General features: G+C 35.6%; 1 protein-coding gene across 3 annotated transcripts in view; it reads left to right on the forward strand.

The window, feature by feature from the left end:
• FBXL4 (F-box and leucine rich repeat protein 4) overlaps positions 1–5,867 on the forward strand; it is a 74,931-nt gene extending 69,064 nt beyond the window's left edge. For 2 of the 3 annotated variants that reach the window (XM_015136949.3, XM_015136948.3), the window contains 2 exons: positions 4,052–4,364; positions 5,344–5,867. In XM_015136949.3, the coding sequence (XP_014992435.1) occupies positions 4,052–4,364; positions 5,344–5,507 (477 nt within the window). In that variant the 3' untranslated portion in view covers positions 5,508–5,867. 3 annotated transcript variants of the gene reach the window in all.
• Positions 5,868–21,206: the final 15,339 nt, after the last annotated feature.

The raw sequence follows: 21,206 nt of genomic DNA on the forward strand, positions 1-21,206 counted from the left end.
TCTTCACACACTAAGATGTTAGTCATACCCAAATGCCAATAGTTTAGTAAGTTTTTCGCTAAGCTTATTTTAGCTTTTAAATCCTGAGATAATTTTCTTGAAATTTTAATGATAATAGATAAGTTTATTTTATCTGTTTGTTTTTGTGTTTGTTTTACTGTCCTTATTGGTCAAAACAGAAAGATTAACACCCTATGTTGGAACTCTTTTTTTGTGTGTGGAAATTTTACTGGTCTGTGAAATCTAAAAGCTTAGGGACTGTTGGACTAGATAAACTTTAAAGTCCTTCCAGATTTAAAATATGATTTTATGTGACCTTGAAAGAGCTCATGGGAAGAGTTAAATCTTTTAATCTAACCACATAATTACATAGCTTTTAAATAATACTGAGATGTAAAGGACAATAGAAATCTTATGTGGAGAAGGTGTGCATGTGCGTGTGTGTGTGTGCACACATGCCGTAAGTGAATCTTTCAGTGTAACTGACTGGAAGAATTCATTCCTCCTCATTTGTCCTCTGTTTCCTAAAACAATGCAGGTTTAGGAGATCCCCAGACCATTCCAGTTTTGCCTTGCATTCACTTAGTAGGAAGACTTGAATAAGCAAAATGATTGCAAGATTCTAGAAAACTGGTATGCTAGGCTTAGAGTCAATAGACAGTGTCCCTGACCTAAAATAAGTCCCATTTGAACACCTCTTAGAGCTCAGCCTGGCTTCAGAAATGCCCCAGGATTTGGCAGTGTAGACTAAATAGGCCTCTTATGATGACATATTTATCTCCGTGTCCCCATGGTCTTTAAAATTCTGTGGTTAGGTTTTATTAAACCCCAAGTATGGGCACAGGTCGTCTCAGTCTCTAGAAACAGTCTTGGGAGCCCACTAGATTTTCCTCACTTCTGGTCAAATTCTTTCCATAGTAAGCCATTTGATAGGCTTCTGTGGGTCTCTCTAGTGACTCTTCTTGATGGGCCCGGTGACATTTGATGGCCTTTTCTGTCACAACAAACCAGCCAGTTACTGCCACTTGGATCTTCCTTATTGCTAGCCTGCCCTCTTTAGATTGGTAAGGACCATTTAACTTTGCTTAGACGTACCATATTCTGCTTGTTATTTACCTCCCCTTAAACTGGAGCAACATTCCTTAGAAAATCAAGCCTCTGACCATAGATGCTTTACCGTTGGAATTATATATATGCGTATGGTTGGAATTATATTATTTTAAGTTAGCATTTTCCAGAGTTGACATGTGGAAAATTAGCTCTAAAGGATAATCAGTTTTAAAGGCTGTGTATTTGGGAGTGGAGTGGAGATTCCTAATGAAATTACGAAGCCAGGTATGGTTGCTCACACATATAGTCCCAACTACTCTGGAGGCTGATGTAGGAGGATTGCTTGAGCCCAGGTGTTCGAGGCTGCAGTGAGCTATGGTTATACTACTGCACTCCAGCCTGGTCTTAGAGTTTTACAGTGGTTTGTCCTACAACAAAGAAACTGTTTACTTTTGCTAAAACCAGTGTTTTCAAACCTTGCCTGACTACTGAACTCATTTTTCTATATTACATTTTATTGTTAACTGTCAATATAATAGCAATTTTTAGATTTATGATATTTATGAAGCAACTGTTCACAGTATACACACATAGAGCACTGTGTTGACTTTGCCATGGTGATTGTGGTGTATTATATACCTTTGCTGAGTATTCACCTCATGGCATACTTTCTCTGTAGTGAGTTTAATGTAGATACTAAATTAGTTGTGTCACTTTTTTTCTGAAACTAATCTTTGTACCACAAGTGCCAGTTAGATTTGCAGTGACAAGAACTTCTGAGGAGTAGTGTCTCACCTGTAATAAACCTGAATATTCTAGTCAATGCCGTAAACATTTTTTTAGGACTCCTTAGAAATACTTATTTTTTCTCTTGATTGAGAAAGAGACAAAATGTATCTATTTCTTTATACTTTTAAAAAATGACTTTAAAAAGTTTAAATTTCACTATTATATAGTGCTGATTGAAGTGATTTAAAGTTGCCTAAATTAAGGAATCGTAAGACCTGCCTGGTATTTTCTTAAGTTTCCTGCTAATTATGTGATCCTAGTCAGGTCCCTTAAATTCTTGCTGATGGTTCCTCTGTGGCATTTGCCCTGTTTTTAAAATTAGATAATGAATAAGAAAATAAATATGTCTAATATTTTGGGGGGAAAAGGAGTCCTGCATAATATCTAAAATTTAGAAGGAATTGTAGTTAATAAAGGAGGGATAGGTGGCCTTTGTTCCAGTAAAAAGTATTTAGTTTCATTTTTATTTTCCTAGCCCTGAATTTGGCATGAGTAGTGCTGTGAAAATTTCACAACAACAACAAAAAACTTTTGAGGGAATTTCTCACTGTATTCTCTGCTGGTAGAGAATTTGTTCAAATGCTGCTGAGATTGGCCAGGCACAGATTGGGCACAATCAGAATCATGGGTTTCAGAAAGTTTTTTAATTTTTTGTTTTCTAAATAAGCTAATTGGCTGTCCTGATTATCAAACCCACAGTTTTGTATTGTTCAGGTATACTCAATGAAAGAAATCCCAAACTTGTTTTCGTGGACTTCAGCATGATTCCACCATACATACACTGACATCCACAACCTTAGAAATCATTACCCCTATATCTAATCTGTCAGCCTTTGGTTCCACCTCAAAAATACAGCCCCAAATCTATCAGATTTCTACAATTCCACCATTGCTACCTTAATCCAAGCCCGTGTCATCTGTCCTTTACACTGTTGCAGGCCTCCTCAATCAGCTTCCTCCTCTGTCCCTCCCCACCATCGGCCCATCCTCCAGACAGAAGCCAGAGGTGGTTTTGCATCGGTTTTTATGTCAATAATAATATGTCACTCCTTTGCTTAGAACCCTCCATTGACTTCCTTAGTACTTGAAAGAAAAATCTAACTCCTTCATGGTCTAAATGGCCTGGCCACTGCGTGACTCTGCCCTTGGGCCATATGGATCTCATTTTTGTTCCTCGAATGCATCAACCTCATTCCTGGAGATTTGAGCAATTACCACCTCTTCTGTCAACCCCTTACACTCTGATCACTCTCACATCACTGTTTTATTATTTTCCCACCATATGTCACTCTTTGAATGTATTTTTTCCTTACTTAATTAGTCTGCGTGTCTTTCCCAAAAATGTGGACAATATTCTCCTTTTTTCAGTTTACTGCTGGTCCTAGCATCTGGAGTGGTGCATAAATGTTTGTTGAAAATACAATTAAACAAAAGAACAAAAGGAAATAATCAGTGTAATTGTTTACTATTTTGTTTCCTTTTGATTTCTTGTGATAATTTTAATATCTGATTTTAACAAAATCAAATGAACCTCTTAAAATAACCTATTTAAAGGAACATTATTAAAGCATATAAAGCCCAAGAACTGAAATGTTTAATCCTTGATTAGTAGAGTCTTATCCTGTAATCATAAGGTAAGCACTGGACACCTCCAATAACTGACTGTTGATTAACATATGTAATCTACATTATTTTCATGTTGTATGTGCAGTCCCCAAATGCCTCATTTAACCCAAAACTAGTATCCTTATTAGTATTATCAGCATTTCCACATAGTGTTTTAGAGCCTACAAGATGCACATCAGGGAGCTCTTATATACCTGCCAAAGTATATTAGCCATATATAACATGGAAGAAAGTAGGTGCTGTCAATGAGTAGCAGCAGCAAGGTTGAAATGGTGGGCATAAAAGAAGAACACATAATCCTTTAATTCTTCATGAGAGACCAAAGACTTCAGACTGCTTTGGGATTTAATTCATTAACGTCTTCTGTCTGGAGTTCTCTTAAATGGATTTTTAAATAAATGAGTACTCCTGGCTGTTTTATGAAACGGTGGCAGATCCGTGAGATGAGTGGGCAGATCTGTATTAACAAGGATGTGGATTTGTTTAAATGGGAGCAAAGCAATAGGTTGTAATTAAGAATCTGACTTACTCTTAACAGTTTGCATGTCTGAGCATAACATGTAAAAGATTGGAATTTGATTTCCAGATTGAAGACTATGATGTGATAGCTAGCATGATAGGAGCCAAGTGTAAAAAACTCCGGACCCTGGATCTGTGGAGATGTAAGAATATTACTGAGAATGGAATAGCAGAACTGGCTTCTGGGTGTCCACTTCTGGAGGAACTTGACCTCGGCTGGTGCCCAACTCTGCAGAGCAGCACCGGGTGCTTCACCAGACTGGCACGCCAGCTCCCACACTTGCAAAAACTCTTTCTTACAGCTAACAGATCTGTATGTGACACAGACATTGAAGAATTGGCATGTAATTGTACCAGGTTACAGCAGCTGGACATACTAGGTAAGGATGCAATGTATAAATTTGTTTTAAATGTCTGTTTCCTTGACATAAAAGCCAATCTCAGACTTTTTGTAAGGAGAAAGAAAATTTTTGGGTTCAATAAAAATTTTTTCCTGATAAGACTGCTTGGTTTGATAGGAAATGCAAGATAGATCAGTTAATTTAGGGAATAATTATATATGTACTTTAATAAAATAGTGAGGACAGTAACAGAGTTTTATAGTTGAAACTACCAAAAACTCTAACCATTAATTCTTGGTCTACTTGGAAGAGTGAGAATTTACGTGAGCTGTGCTCTCTATTTTTATTAAGGAGAGAAAAGAAATTGATTCATTTGTATAATGAATTCAAGCTAGTTTTTTTTTTTAAGTTTCTTAATTAAAATTCTTGATTAAGGAATATTATGAAATCTTTATCCCTGATAATTCTAGTGTTTAGGAATAGTTCTACCCCATGCAGATCTATTGAAAATCTTTTCCAACTGTGGGATTTTTTGTATCCCTACTGCGTTCATCAGAAAGGAACCCTATGTAATTTTGTTACTTCTTACTTTTAGCCAGGGGTGCTAGCAGTGTCACAGTAGTTATCATTGTGCACACAATTGATACTTTGTGAAGTCACATCGCACTTGCACATTTTACATCAAATGCATGGTGAAAACCATTTTGAACTGGGGTGACAGAAATAGGAAAGTCTGGAGGAGCTGATTTGAAGGGGTAGGAGGTAGGAATGAAGATAGTGGGTAGGATATTGGCAAGATTCAGGTCCTAGATGCTAAATTGGCTGGAAAATTCAACTTTTACTTTTTTTAACAAAATCATTTCAATATGAAGTTATGTTTGAAAAAATGATTTTAATTTGTAAAGGGTTATTTCAGGTTCATTACAAACAATAAATCATGAATGGATTAATTGTTAGCACTTTATATAAATGTTATATTTAAGGTGTTCTTTTGTTTTGTTTTGTTTTCCTTAAATAGGAACAAGAATGGTAAGTCCGGCATCCTTAAGAAAACTCCTGGAATCTTGTAAAGATCTTTCTTTACTTGATGTGTCCTTCTGTTCGCAGATTGATAACAGAGCTGTGCTAGAACTGAATGCAAGCTTTCCAAAAGTGTTCATAAAAAAGAGCTTTACTCAGTGACTTAATATATGTTCTGTAATAAAATTAATGTGCTTTGGTGGGGTTTATTTTGGGATTGGTTTTGGGTTTTGGTTTTAGTTGTTTTAATGGTAAGAATTAAGATATTTGTAGATTTTAAAGAAAAATATGAAATGGACTGTCCATTAAATCAAGTAAAAATGTGCACAAATGTTTTCATAAAATATTACAAGCACTTCTCTTCAAGAATATGTGAGTGGATGATATTTTTACCTTATGTTAATCAGTGATATGCTGTAGTCAATAATATGATTGATAAAAGAATAACATGGAAACATGCTAACTTATTTTCAAAGGAACACTAAGCAATAAAGTATCATGGTATTTATGCAAAAAAAAAAAGTAATTTTTTACACCTCCATGTAAAGATGTCTTATTAAGCCTGTGACCTGGCAAGTGTTTTGTTCAGTATGTACAAAATGGTCAGAGCTAGTTGGAGAAAGAGACCTGCTTTTCCAGCTGTTTGGTTATTTCTTTGAATTAATTGTTCAACTGGAAAATTTGTAGTTTTTCTAGCCAGATGTGGTGGCACACACTTGTAGTCCTAGTGGCACAGGAGGTGGAGGCAGGAGGATTACTTGAGATGGGATTTTGAGACTCTAGTGTACTTACGACTACACCTGTGAACAGCCACTGCACTCCAACCTGGGCAATGTAGCAAGTCCCTTTCTCTTAAAGAAAATTGTAGTGTTTCCACTTTTCTTCTGATATTTTTGTCTATTTCACTACTGGATAATGCCAATATAAAAATTTTGGTATAATCAAGAATAAGAGGTAAACTACTAAATAAAAAAGCTTTCCAACTGCTATAAGCAGATGCCTTAACATTTTGCAAAAGGTAAAGTTTTGAGGTTTCTGAATATATGTGGATTTTCTTTATATATTAAAAAAATCATAAATGTGGATATATATATATATAATTATACAAATTATACAAAAACATACATTGTTTTGTTAAAAAATTAATTCTGCTACTGAGAAAGTAGAAAATATTTTGTGGCACAAAAAGGCACAGCTGTTTTGAACAGAAAACTAATATTAACTGTAGTATAACGAAATTCATTGTCCTACTCAGTGCAAAACGGTTATATTCCAGCATCCACACACCCTAGCGTGATCCTGTAGAACTGTGGTAATACTGTAGCCACTAAAATAGCCGCTAATATGGCTATTTTATTAATTTTAATTGAATTCAAGTAGGACTTCACTGTTTCAGTTGCACTAGCTACATGTCAAGTGTTCAGTAGTCATATGAGGATAATGCTTCCTTTGTGCCTGGCCCTGTTTCTTGTGCTTTGCATTTACTAATTCAGTTGTCACAACAACCCTGTAAGATAAATGCCATTACTAACCCCCATTTACAGATGAGGAAACTGAAGCAAAAAAAGATTGAAGAATTTACTCATGATCCTAAAGCTGCTAATGGCAGAGCCAACATATAAACCCAGGCCATCTGGCTTCTGAGGCATTGCATTCAACCGGTGCTTTTAAATGTTCAGGGTAGCTTCTGGCTCTAGGGCAGAGGTCAGGAAACTTTTTCTATAAAGGGCCAGATAGTAAATATTTTAGGCTTTGTGGGCTAAGAGGTAAAACTGAGATTGTTATGTAGGTACTTAAATAACTGGAGAGAAATAACATTTGCACAAAAATTTTATTGACAAAATTCAAAACAATAATTGAGAACTATCTTTTTGTAATACGGGTTTACCAATGAAAATAATTTATTTAGGGGGAGGATCAAAGTTAATGTTTCGTGTCATTAAAGTTGATTATAAGTACTTACTTGCTAATGCTGATCTGTAATAAGATTTTACGTATCTTACTTCTGAATATAATTTTTGTTGAGCATATTCATCACTTCGAAGGTAACTTCTTTGGATATTTTCCTTTTAGCATGTTATTATATTGCAGCTTAATCACTTCCAATTGAAGATTAGGTAGGAGCTTCTCAACTGCACTGGGTTAAATCGATTTTGAAAAATGGAAATTTCCTTTGCACTTGCAAACTCCAAATGGGAACTATAGTGTGAACTACAAATTTGTGTGAGAATGGAGATCCCACTTTGTTGTCTTACCTTTTGATAGCACAGGAAATGTGTAAAGCAGCTTGTTGTTACTTGTAATTCAAATAGTGTTGTCATCAAAATGACTTTTGTTGACATGTTTCACATGTAAACACTTGTTTTGCCTTGTAATTTTGGCTTGAATTCATTTCAAAATTTTATTAAGTCTTGAGCAAAAGCTAAATTCCAAAGCCATTCAGTGTTCCATAATAGTGGTTGAGGACATGTCTTCTTTTTCAGAAAAATGTCAATATCAACCCTGCACGTAAAAGCTCATAATAGAACTAACACTATTATGCCAGTGTGGTTGGGCAAATTGGAACATTCATCTTCTGTATCTGACAAAAGATAACTGAGCCATTGGTGTTTAATCTGTCAGAAACTATGAGAGCAAATGAAGTTCACCATTGATACTAGTAGTTCAATAATACAAAGTTGAGTCAAATATATCCCACAAAGTATCTGCTGATGAATAATACAGTAAATAACCATAGATTTTAAATACCTTCTTACCTTTTCACTGGCTTAAAAAATTTGACAAACTTAAATCTTTTTGCTTCACACATTTTAGCACCACCAGTTGTAACATATCTTAGCAGATTCTACTTCAGGTTGCATGAAGTTTGTGTTTTCTTCTTAGAAAATATTCATGCTTGTAATTGTTCCACACAGATAATTTATAGAGACTAATTTCAGTCACTTCAACATTGGCATTGACTTATCAAATAAGCAATAACTAGGCAGTATCAGTAACATCTGTTGACTCATCAAGAGCCAAGGAAAACCACTCAGGGTCATTTGCCTTTTTTATTGACTGTTGCTGTTGTTCCCAGTGTTCTCAATTCTTAAAGCAACCATTCTTGCCAAAAGGCTAATTTAATAGTCTTAAGCAAGTTTACTTTGGGCACGTTCCTTCAGCTGATGGAATCAAACACAATTTAGTCATCGTTAGTAAAATGTTTTCCTTGCTTGGTTAACAACTGAATCACTTTGGCTGCGACTTTATCTTCATTTTTGATTTTTTTTTTTTTTCTGAGACTGAATCTTGTTCTGTTGCCCAGGCTGTAGTGCAGTGGCATGATCTCAGCTCACTGCAACCTCCACCCTGCAGGTTCAAGTGATTCTCCTGCCTCAGCCTCCCGAGTAGCTGAGATTACAGGCACAAGCCACCACGCCTAGCTAATTTTTGTGTTTTTAGTAGAGATGGGGTTTTACCATGTTGTCCAGGCTGGTCTTGAACTCCTGACCTCAAGTGATCCACCCACCTTGGCCTCCCAAAGTGCTTGGATTATAGGCATGAACCACCGCCCCTGACTGCACTATATAGTATTCTTTAAGAACAGCTCTAATGACATTGCATATTAAACATCATACTCTGACGTGTCATCTGATTTTTAAAAATCCATATACTAATGTGCCTTAAAAATGTCACTTCAAGTCTACTTTTCTTTTTTTCTCTTGTTTTGATGTTATGGGTAAGCACTAGTAATACATTTAAAAATACTGTGGTATGACAATATATGTAGCACTCAAAATGTTGGTAACTGCATTACTGCAATTTTTAGTGTGCCAAGGAGCAGTGCAAAATGATGACAGCACCACATAAGCCTCTTTTGCACTTATTCAACTCTGCCATTCTATTGTGAAAGCAATCATAGACAATACCTAAACGAATGAGTGTGGCCGTGTTCCGATAAAATTTCATGAGCACTGAAAGTTGAATTTTACATAATTCCTTGTGTTACAAAATACTACTCTGTTAGCCATTAGATTTTTTTCAGCCATTAGAAAATGTAAAACTATTCTTATGAGCTGGCTGGATTTGGCCTGTGGACCAAATCTGTGACCCCTATTCCAGAGTATTTTCGAGTCAGTTAATCCATGCTTGCCAGTTCCAAATTTTATAAACCACATTCAAACCTGTTAATCCGCTGTTACCTTTCTCATTTTGCCGTTTAGGTTTTAAAATGAAGAGCAGTGTTTTGTTAGAAAAAACAAAGTGTTTACCATAACAAGAAAGATATGCAGACAAGAAAGATATTTATGTAGACTCTCTGTTCATTAAATTTTGAAGCCAGATGACGCATTGTTAGTTTTGACAACTGACTTAAATTTTTGTATAATTATTTATCTTTGCATTTTGCTCAGGTAAATTATCTTCCCAGAGTCTAAAAATAAAGATATCCCTGATCCTGTTTAAAAACATAAATAATCCTCTCAATGTAAATTGTTTTGAAATAAGATCTTAAAAGTACAAAATGTAGACAATTAATATTCAGGTGCTTAATTTTGAGCCAATATGTAGAAAAGAAAAACTAATTTCTCTGTGGCAGTATTTTTATTTTTTGGCATTTCCCAGGAATTAACTGAAGACTAAAAACTCATATGTGCAAGTGTAATGACACTAACCAAAGAGTCAGTAAAAATTACACTTGGCTACCACATATGTATGTATATATGTATGTATGTATGTGTGTGTATTACATATGTGAGACAGGGTCTCTGTTGCCCCAGGCTGGAGTACAGTGGCATGATCTCAGCTTACTGCAGCCTCAATCTCCCAGGCTGAAGCAATCCTCCCTCTCGGCCTCCCGAGTACCTGGGACTACAGACACCACCACGCCTGGCTAATTTTTAAATTTTTTATAGAGACACAGTCTTGCCATGTTGCCTGTGTTGGTCTTGAACTCCTGAGCTCAAGTAATTGTCCCACCTTGGCCTCCTGTAGTGCTGAAATTACAGGCATAAGCCACTGTGTCCGGCCCCATGTATGTTAATAGTGAATGTTTGGCTTTTCATTTGTTTCTTTCAGCTAGTAAAGGATACCTGTTACAGACACATCAAAAATTTCACTTTCAAAGTCATTTTTGACACATCAGTGCTGCATCTACTTTTCTCCCTTTAGCTCATTTGATATTGATACTTCCGAGAAACTTTATAACTACCCTTAAAATCTTGTCAGTGACCATTAACTGCCAATCATCACCTCATTTCCTTTTATTGACAACATACTACTAGAAGCCTAGGCTGTGAGTATAAAACCATAGCTGTTAGAGTGATTTTTTGGCAATAGCTCACATTCTGTTAAGAGTCATTTGCTTTAATCAAAGATCATGATTTTATTTTATTTTTTTTATAAGTAGGGATGGGGCCAAGATTACTCCTCTGGCACAGCAGTAAGTGTACTCAAGGTCTGTGCCTGTAAGCTTGAGTATTTGGCTTAAATTTTGTACATATAAATACTGTTAAAGGTATATTTGACTACATTTTGAAAGGAAAAAGGTAGTCCTGCTAAAATTGACATTTAGGGATATTTTAATCTATGTATTTGGTAAAGTAATTAGTGAAGTATTAGTTATAAAAATTTTAAGGAAAACATTTAAAAGCACAATAGTCATATCAGATAGAGTAGAATATACCAAAGATAAAACAAGTCTCTGTTACAAATGAAGTTGTCTGTACAGACAACTGAGATATTTTAATTTTATTTACATAAAAATGCTGTTCAATATCTAATGATTTCTGTTGTTTGTATTCTGTACTTTAGAGTAGTAAAATAAGTTTGAGTATCTCTTTAGTTCACTTTCAAAATTGATCATTTCAGGACACCACTGAACATAACGGAAGGTTTGGGAAAATAGGTTTGTGTCACAGCCCCTATGAAATTATCAGCCTAGATGAGGAGCCATCGCCTGTGTACAGAACTCTTAACAATCCATCCACATGCTGTGAAATGACATCAATTTGGGTGCATTTTAAACCCTGAGATTACAGGAGTCTGCAACTACATTCTAAACTGAGTTCACACTGTTATTTATTTCTACCTTCTCAATCATTCCTCCAAATTAAGATTTACTTAAAAGTTTGATTTGCTACTTAAACGAAAATTTGATACAGCGTTTTCCTCCTTTTACTCCCAGAGCATCATGTATTGGCCTTTTGTAGAAACCAATCCCTTCATTACTATAATTCTTCTGTTGTTCCACAGTTCTTAGCCCCAAACTACTTTTGGTGAGCTAGGATGGAATGAATGACACTGTTTAGTCAATATATATTGACAACAAAAATACATTGATAGCTTTGAGCTAGGCACAGATTGAGGTAAGGGTGCTGGGTATAGAAAAGGCATACAAACAACCACAGTACAATTTCCCAAAATGGTTATGTATCAAGACATTTAGGTTTCTTTACTGCTGAACTTCAGGGACTTTAAAAGGCTAATGGACAGACACTGTGAAGGTGAGTTAAGATTTGTACTGTTTGCCAGACTTCTGTGAATACCTATCAACTTCTCTTAGAAATTAGTTTTTCAGAGCACGGTTTGGAAAATGCCACTAACAGCATTGTAGGATGTATTATGAAAAGTATTCACTAAGGTCACTTTTAACCTTCTCATTAAAGATTATGCATTGTAATTTTGTTTCTTTTAAAAGTATTTTTTATTTATTAAGAGGAATCCTTGGAAGTTACTAATATTTTGGTGATGTGATTTTAAAAATATTTTTGAGCGTGATTACTTTTTATTTTGACCCATAATTTCTAAGTCCATTTTTTATTAATGTATTATAGTTTTAGAACATTCATTTACTTCTAGTATCATAAAATTCTGTGAAATACAACTCGTAGTCTAGTAATTGGGAATACCTTAAGGGCCTGCTGTTCCAGTTGATGATTTTAATTTGAATATTTGTATGTAGGATTTAACTGTCAACTGCTTTAATTAATATTTACATGTTGTGCTGGTCCATAAACTATTTTAACCATCCATTATATAGTAATAGAAAAAAGTAGAAATTTTAGATTAACTTCTGATAAGTGACTATTTTAAAAATGTTTATGTAACTTTTGTAAAAAAGTATAGTAAAAATTCACTGCTAGCATCTGTTTTGCTGAAGTCTGAGAATGAAGGAAAAGGGGTAGTTTATCATGAGAATCATTTCTTTACAAATAAATACTTTAAATGTGAACCCTATTATATGTATAGTCATACATATGTATACATACATGTATATATACACACCTGTATACACACATGTATACATACATGTATATATACATACATGTATATATACACAAATAAGTATATACATATACTTATTTCAGCTTCTCCAGTAAATATATGCTAATTTTGTTAAACTTTTTTTTTTTTAGTGGGAAGTTATATTTCTGCAACGCTTTCTATAGCATATTTATAAATTGCTGCTAAGATTACAACAACCAAGGCAAGAGAATTGTTAATACTAACATAAATTCTGACACACCATTCTTCTTACTTGATATGTTTTTTGCTGACAGATACCCCAAATAGAGTCAATATTGTTGAAGCCCTAGTAACTTCATTTGAAAGTCATAAAAATAACTCCATCCAGTAAAATCTAAAATAAATGTTCTTAAGTCCTAATAATCAGAAATATTTGTCAAATTGAAAGAATTTACAAGATGTGTCCCTATTATATGTTATCTTCACTGTCAGCAGGGTATGTCTGGACATGTGCACAGAAAAGAGAAACACGTAGATTGAGGACTGTTCTGCCTTTGTCTTTCAAAGTGCCTTCCGCTTTACGATCTATATACACTCCTTGCAAAATCAAGAGTCTTTTTCATTTCCTGCTCTAGGTGCATCCATTTTACCAGGGCCTAGAGTATGAATGGAGAGTGCTCCTGGAGCATCATCAGGCCACGTTCCTCAGTGCCTTCAGCCCTTATAAACCTGTGTAGCAAGCCACTAGCTTCAGTTCTCCATAACCTTAAGTCTCCCCTCATAAACATCTGGGCGATTAAAAAAATATTTTAAACATTAAAATGCCAAGTGTCAAAGAAGGGGAATTTCTTAAGCCTAGTGGTACACTGATAAGTGGTTAGCTACCAACTCTTGGGAGAAAAAAAAGCTCCAATTTGTAGTGCTTCCCAATTTTTGTCATGTAATACTCCCATCTGGCTGATTTCAAGCTATCAATGTGAAGTCACTTAATGCTGAGTTGGAATGAGACACACATACTTTGCTCTTTTGAGATGATATGAACTGGCTCCAGGTCCCCTCTGCCAGATAAAGTTATTAAACATTGATCCCATAATTTCTGAAAAATAGTCATAATAAGCTATAGCATTACATGTAGTTAAATGATCCTTCAAAATCTATGAAATTCCTATTTGCCATCAAATACATTACAAGAATAAAATTAAAAGAAATGTTCTAAACAATAATAATCTAGGAAAATTAAGCATATAAAAGCTTTGAAAAATTTTATAAGCAAATTATTTTGCTGATGTAAATCTGACATAAATCATATAAATTGATAAGAGCATTGTGTGTTTATGGGATTATAATTTTTTTAAAGAGTTTCCCTGTATTTCCATGGCTTTGAAAATTATATCCCCAGATAAATTGTGACATTTCCTTTGTGCATGTTGGTGCAATTTTACATTATGAAATTGTCGTGTAGATTCATTACACCTATTTTCCAAACAAAAATGACCATAATTCAGATATGAACCTATCATATACCAAGCTCTAAACCGTATAAAAACATTCTATCACTAATGTATTTGCAGGCACATTAATAAGATATTTACCCATTTTGTAACAAAGATTCTTGGTCAGAAAACCTCGGAATTTTTACTTTTGATAATCTGTCTGTTTCAGGTACCAGACTTGATCCAGATTTGGGAGCTTGTATGTATTAGCTTTTATTAGAGTACAATGGGTAACAGACTACCTCCATTGTTTCAGTAGCTTTCAACAACATGTATTTTTCATTGTGTGGCTTGTTGGCTGCTGTGGGTTAATTGCTGTGGCTGCACTTCAGGATGTGATTCAGGTTCAGGTTTACTCTATTCAGGCCCCAGGCTGAAAGAGAAGGCCCTACCTGGGATATGCCCTTCTAGTGGCAGAGGGCATTAAAGCAAGAGAACTGGCAGCATTGTGAAATGCACTGAAAAGTTCATCAAGTCTGTTTGCATTGTGTTGACCAAGCAAGTCACGTGGCTAAACCCAGTCATTGGTCAGCAAAGCTGCTCTTCCTATAGGGAACCATTGTAAGTCACATCCAAAGGTTTTGGGAACAAATAATTCTGAATAATAATACCCGAGGTACTACAGTGTACTACAGATATTTCAGCTCTTTAAGTAGCCAAAATATCTCAATATAAAACAAAATAAGATCTTAATTTTTTAAAAAGAAGTATAATATTGAATACACTGGTTTAGGTTCAGAATTTTTAGAAAGATCCTCACTCTTTTTAAGATTTTACCCAAATAATCACCTAATTCCATGGGAAATAAAAAATAGGATAAACTAATAGAAATATTTCCGAAACGAGTCGTGAGGAATCCATAATCAACTGTGCTACCTTTTGACTATTTAACTTTGAGTCTCAACTTCCTCATCTGTAAACTAAGCAAGTTGTTCCAAAAGGTTCCTAAGGTCGTTCTCAGTGTAAAGGTCTCATTCTAATGCTTTTTTATTGTCACCTAATTAACAAAGCATATCCTGCAATTTTTATTATAGTTTAACTCAGTTTTTTTTAGAAGTATGGCAGAGCAGTAAAACTTTAATTTTCTTTTATTTGTATCCCTCTATTCAAAAATGGATTTGAGATAAAGTAATAGGATATGATCTTCCTTGTTTTTACTTAGTATTCAAGTAGCGGAACCTAGCTTTAAAATAGTCAAGTCACTAAAATTCTCTTGCTTTACCATAGAGTCACTGATTTAAACATGTATATGTAAGAATCATCTGGAAGCTTGTTTAAAATGTAAATTTCGAGTCCACAAACCCCTGGAGATTCTGATACTACAAAGCCAGAAAACTACATTTTTAACAAGTACCCCAGGTTTCCGAAGTAACCTAAGCAGTACAAACCCTATAAATTATTTTGGTGATAATAGGGAAAAAAAAACCTTTCACATGCTGGGATACTACATACTTAGTATAATAATTTAAAATTAATTATTAATACCATGTGTCTCATTATTTGGTGTTTGTATTTTATCTTTATGAATTAATTTTTGTCACTACATTTAGTGTATTGGACTATACACTAGTCCAATGCTATAAATTGTCACTGTAAGTGATGGTATTATTTTCATATATAAAGTTTAGAAATGTAGAAACCAAAATACCTTAATGTTCCTTTGAAATGAAAGTGCTTTGATTAGTATTAGCATTCCCCAGAAACATACAGGGTAGGTCAATCTCAGAATGAAATACTATGAAATGAGAACTACTGTTGAATTAGTGCATCCAATCTCTCTGCTTCTTCCTTGTTTCCTTACAATCTAGTCCTCCTTTTAAAACATAGTCAGATAATGTCATTTCTGTGCCTAAAACCCTTCAGAATAAAAACCAAAGCCCTTTATCTTTGCTACCTTTGAAACCTTATGTCCCCAGCTCCTTCCCCTACTCCCATCCCCACCCCCAGCTCTCTGCACCCTGCTCCTTGCTGAAATACTCCACTTAAAGTGCTCTTCCCTATGTATCTTCAGCTCTCCAGGTCTCACTTTCTTCAGGTCTCTGCTCAAATATTGCCTATGCACAGAGGCCTTTATTGACCACCCAAACTAAAACAGCATATTCCCCTCTCCTCATCAATCATTAGCCCTTATAACTTGCTATAGTTTTATTTATAGCACTTTTGACTATTTGACATGTATTCATTTGTATCCACTCCTCTATAATTTTAAGTTCTTCAAGCACAAGTACTTTATCTTGGCACTGCTATATTGCTAGGACTTAGAATAGTATCTGCCACATAGTAGGTGCTCAGTAAATAATTGTTTGACAAATACTGGTGATTACCCACAGCTTGGCCTGTCTCCAGTATAAGGCAAGGCTATTAAAATCCAAGTTTAATAAAGTAGGCAATGTTTTTAAAGGCAGTTTTATTTCCTCTTAATTTCCCATCTATTTGAAAGTCATTTTAATTTAAAATACTTTCAGAATTATCATCCCTTTTGCAAACTCTGTTCTTCCCATCTTTTTCTTGTCTGTTTTTCAGATATATGAGATAATTTATTTTGAATTATGGCAATTGAAAGTTGATGTTTAATTTCAACAGGATTTAATTACTTAATTGAAATATGAAACTCCAACTGTGAATTCAATGTTGGGGAAAGCACCAGATTTACCTTCCCATAAGCACTTGACTTTCATGGGATACATATATGGGAAAGGTGTATGAATGGCTAATAACATTCAGAATTTCCTCTGAAAACTAGAAATCTTGATTAAAAAACTGACTAAAAGAATAATTTGGCCAGGTGCAGTGGCTCATGCCTGTAATCCCAGCACTTTGGGAGCCTGAGGGGGGGCAGATCGCTTGAGCCCAAGAGTTCAAGACCTGGCTGGGCAACATGGTGAAACCCTGTCTGTACAAAAAAATACAAAAATTAGCTGGGCATGATGGCACACACCTGTGATCCCAGCTATTTGGGAGGCTGAGATGGGAGGATGGCTTGAGCCAGGAGGCAGAACTTGCAGTGAGATCACACCACTGCATTCAAGCCTGGGTGACAGAGCGAGACCCTGTCTCAAAAAAAAAAAAAAAAAAAAAAAAATCTGGTGCATGCGTTCTAACACAATATACGCACTGGTAGAGGTTATTATGCCATAAAGATATTCCTGTCTGTAACAAAACCAAGGTTCTTTAGACCAGAGGTTCAAAGGACTTTGAATATTGAAGGGAAAAAAGTAGCTGTTGTATTAAATATTTTTAGTAAAATAAGATTGAACCAGATTAAAACTGTCCACTTTTTAGGACATTTCTCCCTCTGTGGCCCAGACTTTTCTGTTTATTACTTTACACCTGCTCTAGTGCTTGGAAATGCCCATGTGTCTGTACACTGTCAAGTGACCTACAGATCTGCTTGGGCTAATGCTCAAGTAACACCTGTCTTAAGAACTTAAGCTCAGCACCAAACAGTTGAGTAGTGGACCCAGCAGTTTCTCCAAATGATATACAGCTTTAGAGTCCAATGAGGCCCGGCTATGGAATCTCCTATGTTTAGCACACAGAAAAGTCAGTTCCCTGAAAATATGATAGTTCTTGTGTCATTTTATTACCAGTAGACATACCCTAAATTATCCGTAAGATTCCAGCTTTTATGCAATCATACCTAGTGGCAGGTTCATTACATTGGACCGCTTCCATCATAGAAGGGGCATCATTTTCTTCTTTCTGGGATAAACACTTCAGATATGGATTTGCCTTCCCTGCACACAGTGCTTCTGCCAAAACTACCATCTGTGGACTTATGAAATGCCTTATCTGCCATCATAGTATTCCATAAAGCATTACTTCTGATCAAACAAGGCTCATGAAATTCAGTGGTCTTACCATGTTCTGCACCATCCTGAAGCAGCTGGCTTGATAGAGTGGTGGAATGGCCTTTTGAAGGTCAGTTACAGTGCCAGCTAGGTGACAATACTTTGCAGGACTGGAGCAAGGTTCTCTGGGAAGCTGGGTATGTTCTGAATCTGTGTCAATATATGGTCCCATCTCTCCCATAGCTAGGATACACAGGTCCAGGAATCAAGGGGGGGAAATGGAAGTAGCACTGCTCACTTTTACTTCTAGTGACCCATTAGCAAAATTTTTGCTTTCTATGACCTTATACTCTGCTGGCCTGGAGGTCTTATTTTTAAAAGGAAGACAGCTTCTACCAGGAGGAACAACAATTATTCCGTTGAATTGGAAATCAAAACTGCCACCTGGCCCCTTGAGGTTCCTTATGCCTTTGAGTCAACAGACAAAAAAGGTAGTTATGATGTTGGCTGGGGTGATTGATCCTGATTACCAAGGGGCAACTGGAATGCTAATGGAAGGAAGGAAGCATATGTCTGGAAGATCCCTTAGGGCTGGCTCTTAATATTACCATGCTCTGTGATTACGGTCAATAGAAACACAAAACAACCCAATCTAGCGATACTACTAATATCCCAGACTCTTCAGGAATAAAGATTTGGGCCACCCAAGCAGGTTAAGAACTATAACCAGCTGAGATGCTTGCTGAAGGCAATGGGAATGGGTAGTGGAATAAGGTAGTTATGAATTCTAGCTATGACCACATGACCAGTTACAGAAATGAGGACTGTAACTGTCTTGTGTATTTCCTCATACTGTTTTGAATATGTGTATGTGTAGCAAACATCTGTGTTTTCTTTCCCCTGTTATCTCCTTATCATGTAACATAAGATGTATTGACTTTATATCATAGTATTTAAGTAGTGTTAACTTTATAGTATTTAGGTTATGGGATATGGAGGAGAAGAGAAAACATCATCCAGGGACTTTGCATCCTTTTCTGAGGAAAGGCTGTATTTTTGGTTGTACATAGGATTGTTTTATCATTTTAGGTGGAAGTATGATGATGTAGTTTGGATGTCTGTCTCCACCTAAATCTCATGGTGAATTGTAATCCTCAGTGCTGGAGGTGGAGCCTGGTGGGAGGTGTTTGGGTCATGGAGGCAGATCCCTCATGGCTTGGCACTGTCTTCATGATAGTGAGTGAGTTCTCACGAGATCTGGTCGTTTAAAAGTATGTGACACCTCTCCTACCCCACCTCTCTCTCTATCTTGCTCCTGCTTTTGCCCTGTGAAGTGCCTGCTCCTGCTTTGCCTTCCATCATGAGTAAAAGCTCCCTGAGCCCTCACCAGAAGCCCAGTGATGTTAGTGCCATGCTTGTACAGCCTGCAGAACTGTGAGCCAGTTAAACCTCTTTTCTTTATAAATTATTCAGTCTCCGGTAGTTCTTTATAGAAACACAAGAACAGCCTAATACATATGACTTTGTTATTGTCTTTATATGATGATTAAGTGTGGTTCAAGGAGACGCATATGGGTGCCAACTTGGCAGGGACTGGACTTGTGATGGTTAATTTCATCTGTCAACTTGGCTGGACCATAGGATGCGCAGATAATTAGTCAAACATTATTCTGGGTGTTTCTGTGAGAGTATTTTGGGTGAGAGTATTTTGGATGAGAGTAACATTTACATTGGTGGACTTTGAGTAAAGCAGATTGCCCTCCATAATGTCGGTGGGCCTCATTTAATCATTTGAAGGCCTGCAGAGAACAAAAAGACTGCCCTCTCTAATGCAAGACAGAATTTCTCCATCAGCCTGCCTTTGGACTTCACTGCAATCTTGAGTCTTCCTGGTTCTACCACAGACTACCTTCACAAATTGGAACACTGGCTCTCCAGCCTGCTGGCCTTCAGACTGGAACTTCAGAGCATCAGCTTTCCTGGGTCTCCAGCCCACCAGCCTTCCCTGAAGATTTTGTACTTGCCAGCGTTCATAATCACAGGAGCCAATTCCTATAATAAGTCTTTTTCTCTGTATATACACATTCTGTTGGTTCTGAATAACTAATATTCTTCCCAATAAAGCCAAAAACGCTAGTGACCTACAATTATATACAGGAAAAGAAAGATATTTTATTAACTGGATTCAAAACATTTTACAGGTTCTAAAGTCCATGACAGACAATTACTCAGAGCTAACAGAAGTTTGCACTATATATACTTTATCTGAGAGATCTAGTCATTCATTGGATGTTAAGTGTGTAGACTTTTCTACTAGCATACTCTTGCCTACCTTACAAACATCGACTTAATCTTTTTAATAAACACCATTTTTTGTAGGACTTTTGCTTAAGAATATTTAAGTTAAATATTTTATCACTGCGTTTTAAAAAATTCTGTAAGCTAACATAACACTGATACACAATGAAATCTACTTTCAACTTTCATTTATTACCAATAATGGTGATTTAGTTTCTTTTTTAATAAAATGTTTTTTGATGCATCCAGCACTACCTAATATATGTAAGCTGAATACAAGCTAGGAAGCAAAATAAAAATCAGATTAAGTATTTTGCTACTACATTCGTTAAATCAATTATGATACTGGGCTACAGAAAAAATTACAAAATTATGGAATATGGTTTGAAAATCTCAAACTTTTGTGAGATATTGAGGCTCTGTAGAACAGTTCACAAAACAAAATGCAAGAAATTATGTATAGTATTCGTAGGCTTCTTATAAGAAAAAAAGCAATTTTTGAAGTTCCTTCAAGGACAAAAGATAATGGATGTTTTTATAGTTTGCATCTGGACTAACTCTATTGGCATCATTAGTGGTAATGTATTCCAGAAGCCATTTAATGTAATTATGCAGATAATATTTTTTTCATTAAGAATGTTGTGGAATTTCAAATAAGAACATTTTTAAGATGAAATATTTTACTTTTTTAAGAGCAGTTTTCTCAAAAGATCTATTACCTATATAGAAAGAAATAGGAAAACTGTAGGTTAAAGACTACCAAAAATCCTCACTTTTGTAACTCACCTACATATTGGTACAACCAATAAGTTGCTAAGTCAAGATAGAAAGGAAAAAGTTCCTTCACTTTTATGTCTTAGCCTAGAGATGTTTAAAATATAAGCATTATTATATTAAAAGTACATTGATTATATGGACATGATTTTTAATTCCTTTTTTTTTTTTTTTTTTTTTCTATTCAGCCACCTTTTAACCTTTCTTGAACCTCCATCCTGACTTTCTTTGGAAAAACACCACTCTCAGACTCTCAGGACATGTGGTTTGGGTGGAGCTAT

The sequence above is a fragment of the Macaca mulatta genome, chromosome 4 (genome assembly GCF_049350105.2).
Source record: "Macaca mulatta isolate MMU2019108-1 chromosome 4, T2T-MMU8v2.0, whole genome shotgun sequence".
NCBI classification, from domain to species: Eukaryota; Metazoa; Chordata; class Mammalia; order Primates; family Cercopithecidae; genus Macaca; species Macaca mulatta.